We start from the raw sequence: 8,934 nt of genomic DNA on the forward strand, positions 1-8,934 counted from the left end.
CAGGGTTTAATTGTTTTTTTATTACCAAATTAATTTACAGAAGGTAGGAGTGGCAATTTAAATTAGTTTAATTAAATATTTAAATATTTATATAAATATTATCAATTATATTTATACAATATTCAAAGAATTAAATGCAATGAATACAAAAATAATAAATATAATAAATAAAATAATTAAATTCTGTACTTTGCAATTTTTTTTATTACATTTTCTGAGTGATTAAATTTTTAATTACTTTTTGATCTTGTTCTGTTTTATTTCAGTTGCTTAAAATTATTTTTCATTGTTATAGCTTTAGTTAACTTGTGTTTTGGTGATTTTTTTTTTTTTTTTTTTTTTTTTTTTTTTTTCTATTTTGATATTGTTTATTTTCATTTTTATTTTGGTTTAATAATTTTATTACTTTAATGTAAAATGTATATTATTTTATTTTATTTTATTTTATTTTGTCTTGTTCTGGTTTGTTTCATATAAATTATATTTATAACAATATTACAATAATAAAATAATTAAATACAAAAATAATAAATATAATAAACAAAATAATTAAATTATGTAGTTTACATCTTTTTATTACCAATAAATTTATGATATTTTTTTAGTCATTTATGATAAGTTGTTTTAATTTTTTTTACATTACATTTCAGAGTATTTTATTTTATTTTATTTTATTTTATTATTTTATTTTATTTTATTTAAACCTTGTTTGTTTTATTTTAGTTATTTAAAATTATTTTAACAGTTTTGACTTTAACTATCAATAGCAACAAAAATGTACTTTTTTGGCGATTTTAGTTGTTTTTTAATTTAATTTTATTTTAGTAATTGTATTACTTTAGTGTAAAATGTACTTATTTAATTTATTTTATTTTATCTTGTTCTGTTTTGTTTAATATAAATTATTTTTATAACAATATTGCAATAATAAAATAAATACAATAAAAACAAAAATAATAAATATAATAAATAAAACATTTTTTTAGGTGTTTGTGATAACTATTTATTTATTTATTTTTTTTTTTACTTTTATTAAATTATTAGAATATTATTAGAATATTTTAGAGCTTGTCAAAAAACGTGTATAAATTGTAGAAAAGTTTAGAAATTGTATTAATTTCCATGACTTAGAAATCACCCTTTAAAATTGATTTAAAAAAATGTTTTTTTTCTGTTTTAGCTTGTTTTAAAGCCTATTTAGTGTTATTTTAAATCATTTAAGACATCTTGCCCCCTAATGGACACTTCTTTTTACATTTTGGCAATCCTGTACAGTATCAAAATTGTATATTGTGCAAAAGTAAATAAAATGTCTTTAGAATCAAACACTGAAATGTGTTAATATGACCATGAACTCCACAGACATGCAAACAGATGCAAAATGATTAACATGACATTGGATGAGTAGGGAAATTAACAGTTTAGCATAACATAAACACCAGCAAATGCCTGATTTTCAGTATTTATAGTTTGAGCGTCTGGTTTCGAAATGTCAATTGAATTTTGATGGTGTCATGCTTTTGGGAGCTGATAATTCACTGGATAAAACAAATTGTGATCGGTATGCAAAACGTATTGTTTATTCTTGTTACAAGTGAGCGTCTATTTAAAATAACCTGCATAGTTTTTTTCTCTTTCTCAAGGATGAGTGCATATCACACAATCTGTTCATGTCTGCATTTATTTCGACTTTTAAAAGTTAAAAGAATAGCTTAACCAAAAATTAACCCTGAGGCCATTCAAACAGACTTAGTTTTCCATTTAATATGCACAAATATGGTGCAAATTTTATTGTTAGCATTTGCATTAGAAACTGTTTCAGAAAGGTCTTTTGTGTTGATGTGATTTGCATCACTTTGCAGAACTGGAACTCGTAAAATAACACATCAAGGCTCTTCGGGAGAACTTTGCTTTGGTTTAATTTAGTTAAGCTTGCGAGAAGGACAACAAACAACTTCTGCTTCTCATTCTAGTCTAAGCGTCTGCAAAACTTCATAGTAAAACTAATTGCAGTTGGTGTCTTTTGGGCTACATGCTTGAGACCCTGTTTACTACTTTGTTTCTCAAGTATACCATTTGACTTAATGACTTTGGATTGTTTTTGCAAAAGTGCACTCGGTGCTTTAGTCAGACTTCCTTCCCCTTTAAACGTGCACTTGAAAATCCTCATTTTTTCATTAAGTAGCGAAAGTCAGAGTTTGAACAGGATGGACAGTTTTTTGATTAAAGCTGAAATCCAACTGACCCCCAATTGCGCCAATAGTGAGTGAATGGAAGTCGGTCTTTGTTACCGGAGATGGAAATGTCCTGAACGAGGAGCAGGAATGTGCCTAACTACTGTCCTGGGTGGTCTGTGCACATGACTAACAATGGCTGTTGTTAAAGATAGTTAATTGTCCATCCTAGAGGTAGAAATGCTGTTTCTTGAGCAGGTCTGCTGATGTTTTGTAAGAGAATTTGTCCTTGAATTGGCACGGCTGCTCATTTAAGGTGAGTCAATCCACGTGGTTTTCATTTATCAGACGCGAGTTGATTATATTTCAGGGTTTAGGAAGATTCATATCGTGTTTTGTCTTGATGAACATTGGTTCTAGCACATCTTGTGCTAATAATGTGTTATGTAATATTGTAAGCATCGCCAAAGGTTCATTCATATTCAGATTTTCAAAAGGAAATGCTGATGCTCCAGAATGTTTTGATCCTGACTTGTGTTGCATGCTCTGGGTTCTGTAAAGTGCTTTATCATATATTTTGATAATTGCAGTCTTTCAGGTTTTGACATGCAATGCATGCATGATCATTTTGTGCATACATTATATGATGGCAATGGGTTTGAGTGACTGGTTGACCAGTCTTGAAAGTGCAATATGATAGGTTTTGCTTTTTGAATATAATATTATTATTATTATTTTGTACATAACTTTCATGTTATCATATGACAAGTTACATACACATTTACAATCAAAACATGTTTAAGTGGTGGTGTAATTTCACATGCTAACATACTTTATTATTTATATGCTTTTAATTATTAGTATTTATTCATATTTTAAATTAGCTTTTAGTTTTGATATTTTCAGTTTAGTATGCTTTTGTCATTTTTTTTTTACAACATTTTTATATAATTTCTAAAAATTCTGTGTAATTTTACTACTTCAATATAAAATGTATTTCAATTAGTTGCCAAGGCAGCATTTCTGAGAAATATTTTTCTTATTATTTTATGTTTTATTTTATTTTATTTTATTTTATTTTATTTTATTTTATTTTATTTTATTTTATTTTATTTTTATTTTATTTTAGTTACTTAAAAATATTAAGTTACTTAAAAATATTTTAAATAGCTTTAGTTTTAGTTAACAATAGTAACAATAATGTACTTGTGTTGGTGATGTTAGTTATATCCGTTTGTCATTTTTGTATTATTTTTTTTTAAAAACATTTCTGTATAGTTTAATTACATTTTTATTTCAGTTTAGTAATTCTATTGCTTTGATATAAAACATATTTATTTTAGTTAGTTGCCAAAGCAGCATTTCTGAGTAATATTTTATTTTGTTTTGTTTTTTGTTTTTTGTTTTGTTTTGTTTTGTTTTGTTTTATTTTATTTTGTTTTGTTTTATTTTATTTTATTTTATTTTATTTTATTTTATTTTATTTTATTTTATTTTATTTTATTTTATTTTATTTTGTTTTATTTTATTTTATTTTATTTTATTTTATTTTATTTTTTAAATTTTATTTTATCCTGTTCTATTTCAGTCTATTTCTATTTCTATTTTCAGTTAAATTATTTTAATAGTTTTGGCTTTAGTTAACAATAGCAACAGTAAATTAATTAAATTTCAGTTTAGTCATTTTATTACTTGAAAAAAAAGTTATTTCAATTAGTTGCCAAAGCAGCATTTCTGAGTAATATTTTATTTTATTTTATTTTATTTCAGTTACTTAAAATTATTTTAATAGCTTTAGTTTTAGTTAACAGTAGTAATAATAATGTACTTGTGTTGGTGATGGTAGTTATATGCTTTTGTTATTTTTGATCAATTAAATTTTTATTTCAGTTTAGTAATTTTATTACTTCAATATAAAACATATTTCAATTAGTTGCCAAGGCAGCATTTCTGAAGAATATTTAAATTAAATTAAATTAAATTAAATTCAATTCAATTCAATTCAATTCAATTCAATTAATTAATAAATTAATTTTATTTTATTTTATTTTACAATAGTAACAATAATACACTTGTGTTGGTGATGGTAGTTATATGCTTTTGTCATTTTTTTTGTATCTGTTTAATTTAATTTCAGTTTAGTAATTTTATTACATATTTTATAATATATTTCAATTAGTTGACAAGGCAGCAGTAATATTTTATTTTATTTAATTTTTCAGTTACTAAAAATTATTTTTAATAGCTTTAGTTTTACTTAACAATAGTAACAATAATGCACTTGTGTTGGTGATTGGAGTTATATGCTTCTGTCATTTTTGATTAATTTAATTAAATTTCAGTTTAGTAATTTCATTACTTCAATATAAACCTTATTTCAATTAGTTGCCAAGGCGGCATTTATAAAGTGTTATTTTATTAATTTTATTTTATTTTATTTTATTTTATTTTATTTTATTTTATTTTATTTTACTTTACTTTACTTTTTCTTGTTCTCTTTTATTTCAGTTACTTAAAATTATTTGTGATAGTTTTATATCATAATATCAACAATAATGTACTTGCACTGGTGATGTGCATTTGAAACAGTCTCTGATAGTTATTCTAAGAAATTCACACAGCTGGCAGATGTTGTTATTCTCTCAGTTCTTTGCAGAGTTTGTCAGTTTTCAAGAGCGCACACTGCAGATGTGTGTTTCCTTCAGGTGTTAACAGGCTAATAGTTCAACAGAAACAGCTGATGAAAGCACACGTTCTTACATTATGTCAGCTTCCAGGTGTAAAGTCGTGTGATCATGATCTCTGTGTGTGTGTGTGTGTGTCTGACAGCTGTGTGCAGTTACGGCGTCTGCTTTAATGGAGGTCAATGCAGAGAAGGTTCTGCTCAACTCTGCCACTGTCCGGCCGGATTCAGCGGTCCCAGCTGCCAGTACGGTAAGTCCGAACAAACTGAACACTCTTAAAATCTAGTACTTTTTGCATGTGCATTTGCTCTAGAACATAAAAAAATGTCGTTTCCTTTTGAATAAATGCACGATTCCCCCCCTCACAGAGCGTTTTCTCAGGCTGTTTGAGTCTCGAATGTATTAAAAGCCAAGAATTTTATCTGTAACGGCAGTCATAGTCAGTGAGAGGGGATGCTAATAATGGAGGATGTTGTTTTTTGGTGATAATCTACACACGACAGGAAATTCTTCACAAATCTCGTCCCACATTTTTAGTTACTGTAGTCTCCTCTTTGTCCAGTGGAGCGATAGCAGACGCTGGTTTTGCATTGGGATCATGGGTAATCCGAGAGCCGCCTCTGTTGCAGACAGATTCAATTAATTACACCGCTTTCAGCAACATTACGAGCGTCTAAAACGTTGCTTGCATATTCGCTTCCAGAGACTCTGAAGTAGCTCGAATTAGCGTGACCTGATGGCTTTCATCCGTTTTTGGTTTCTTTAAAGTCTGTTCGCCGTATCTTCAAGATGGAGAGTCAGATGTGCACAGCTGGTAACCATTGGTCATTTATTGCGGACAGTTCCTGATGTGCGTGTCATTAGATGTGATGCTGACTGGTTCGGTCTGCTTGCACAAACACACACCAAAACACTAACAGCCACAATCTATTGCAGGAAAGCGTAATGGAGACAGCGGCCTAGTTTACCCCATATATCTTCTATAATGCCAGACTGACACTAAAAAAAGAGGCAATCAGGGAGAAAATATGGGTGAATCTCACGAATCTTGTTGAGAGTATATATGTCCTGGTCATGTTTCACCACAACATCAAAATAACAAAAGTAAATGATGTTTATTATGCTAAAAATAAAAGAAAGCCTCATCCCAGGCCTTGTGATTTTTGTGTGGTGAACCTGGTCCTAAACCAGGCTTTACTATATTTAAGACCAAGGAGTTGACTAGTTGTTCAGACTACTCTCTGACTGGTTAAAAAGAAGCTATTGTTAGACAATTTGAATGAAGTAATTGTTATATATTAAGAATTTGATTTTTAAAAAGGCAACACTTTACAATAAGTTTTATTAGTTAAGATGCATTAACTACTTTAGTTAACGGGATTAAGTCAGGATTCAAACACGGGATGCCCGTAGCACAACTGCCCAGAAGGCTGTCGTGCCAACATGCATGCATATTTATTTATATATTTATTTGTATATTTTTAAACATCTTTCATGCATTATTGTTTCTTTCATGCACATTTAAACATGCATATTTGTTTTTTCATAATATGTTGTATAATATTTTTTAATATCTTTTTTTAATGCATTATTGTGTCTTTCAAGCACATTCATGCCTGCATGCATGTTTATTTATTTATTTATTTTTCTCCATAATATATTGTATAATATTTTTTATACAACATCTTTCATGCATTGTTTTTTTTTCATGCACATTCACGCATGCATGCATATATAGACTTTTTTCATAATGTATTGTAATATATTTGATACATATTTACTGCATTATTCTTTCATGCATTCATGCATGCATGCTTAATTTTCATAATATCTTGTATATATTTGATGCAACATCTTTCATGCATCTTTCATGCATTATTTCTTTCATGCACATTCACGCATACATGCATATTTATTTATTTATTTAATAATATATTGTGTAATATTTTTAGTTTAATGCATTATTCTTTCATGCATATGCAAATTTATTTATTTTCATAACATTCTATAATATTTTTAGACAACATCTTTCATGCATTGTTTCTTTCATGCACATTCGCACATACATGCTTGCTTTATTTATTTTTCATAATATATTGTGTAATATTTTATACATATTTAATTTTTATTCTTTCATGTGCATGCATGCATATGTTTATTTATTTAGCCAGTTTTTATATTATATTATTTTTATACAACATCTTTCATTCACATTCATTCATGCATGCATGCCTGCTTATTTATTTATTTTCATAATATATTGTATAATATTTTATACATCTTTCATGCATTATTGTTTCTTTAACACACATTCATGCATGCATATTTATTTCTTTGTTGTTTATACTTGTTTACACTTTCATGCATCATCATCATCATTATTATTATTATATGTTTTCACTTTTATGCATGCATATTTTATGCTGTTGTCGTATTACTAATAATAATGTATTGATATGTTTGTAATATGTATAAAAATGATAAAACACTGTATATTTTAAAATAGTTGTAAGTAATATATTTATGCATTATTATTAATATTAACATAATAGGGTAACTTTTTAATAGTGTTTAATGAGCTGCTCATCCAAACAATATATGAGCAATATCATGACACTTTAGCTGCTGTTGTACCATAAGACACACTTAAAGTGTCAGGACAACCGTAAAGATCTGTGTAAGCCTCTGAAAAACCTCTGAATTGTCCTGCGCTTTGTTCAAATGACCCTCAGAACAGCTGCCTTGTGAATGAAAGTCTATGAGTTTATGAAGGAAAATCATTCAATGATTCTTAATAGTCCATAGCTGCCAGACGATTTTTGTCAGTTAAAGTCAGTTCTAGTCTTGTTTGCCGATTCCATTCCATGACAGCGACCCATGATGAAGCAGGTGAAGCTGTCTGACATGTTGTGCTTTCAGCACATAATGAATTTCAGCAGTGAGAACAAAGGCCGTGTTTGAGATTCACGTTCCCCTGTGGCGAGTTTCACTGTTTCACCTGTCATCGCCAGATGAGTAAAACCCCACCAGAGAAGCTTTTGAAAGCTCTTCAAGCTCTCGGAAGCTTATTATTAAAAGAGTTAAACATCTGATGCAAGTTGTATTAGTCTCTTTTTAGAGCTACTGAACTTGGCACATGCGAAGGTAACTAACCAAAACATGTCAAAATGATGTTGCAGTAGTGCAAATGGAAAACATAGTTTGTGCATTTCTGTCTGACTAGTATGGATAATGGGACAGCCTGGATAAACAAATGAAAGTATGCGTATTTAGATCCAAAATCCTTGATGCACATGATTGCACAGCTGCACGCATGATGCACCGTCACGGTTGCATGTTCATTATATTCCTGTCTGTTCAGTGTTTAATGGTCTGTACTGAAAGGTCTGTTTCACTGTGGAATAATTGTGCTTCTTTCTTTTGATAAAAACAGCAATCTCTGGGCCGTGAGCTCATGTCCTGGCGCAGTCGGAGGTCAGAGCGTGCCAAACTGCCTAGTCAACCTTAGAGATTTCTCATGGGTTTCTTCTGTTGTGACTGGACCCAGTTATCAAACCTAATTCTTGAGGAAACATCAGGTGTGGATAAAATCTGTATGTTGTCGCAGAAAGTTTGATACTGCGGTGTAAAGTGTATAAATCAGTCACACAGCGTTTCAGGTCATTGTTGTATGCAGATTAGCATAATAGCTGGATTAAATTGTTGATTTGGGACAGGCCTGGGTTGTTGTATGTTTGTTTGTAAGTGTACAGAATATATGAATATGATTTACATGATAATATGTATACTAAATATTTACAAAAACAATTATTAATTGATCTAATTCATATATATACACAAATATAATTCATAGATATATAAATTAATATTGTTATAAAAATTATTAGATTATTATAATTATTAAAAATGGCATTTACATAATCATTATTGTTATAATTTTGGCGTACTAGCAATTTTAAATTTAAACTAGCAATTTATGTAAGTTGTTATTATTATTATTATTATTATTATTACAACAACAATATTCCAGTACCAAATTTTACAAATACCCAACATACTCATTAAAGCGCATATGT

General features: G+C 28.6%; 1 protein-coding gene across 1 annotated transcript in view; it reads left to right on the forward strand.

Annotated features, from left to right (window-relative positions):
* megf6b (multiple EGF-like-domains 6b) overlaps nucleotides 1–8,934 on the forward strand; it is an 86,681-nt gene that overhangs the window by 11,561 nt on the left and 66,186 nt on the right. The window contains exon 5 of the mRNA XM_051123159.1: nucleotides 5,004–5,108. Coding sequence (XP_050979116.1) covers nucleotides 5,004–5,108 — 105 coding nt within the window. The remainder of the gene's footprint in view (nucleotides 1–5,003; nucleotides 5,109–8,934) is intronic.

Source organism: Labeo rohita, chromosome 11 (genome assembly GCF_022985175.1).
Source record: "Labeo rohita strain BAU-BD-2019 chromosome 11, IGBB_LRoh.1.0, whole genome shotgun sequence".
NCBI lineage: Eukaryota > Metazoa > Chordata > Actinopteri > Cypriniformes > Cyprinidae > Labeo > Labeo rohita.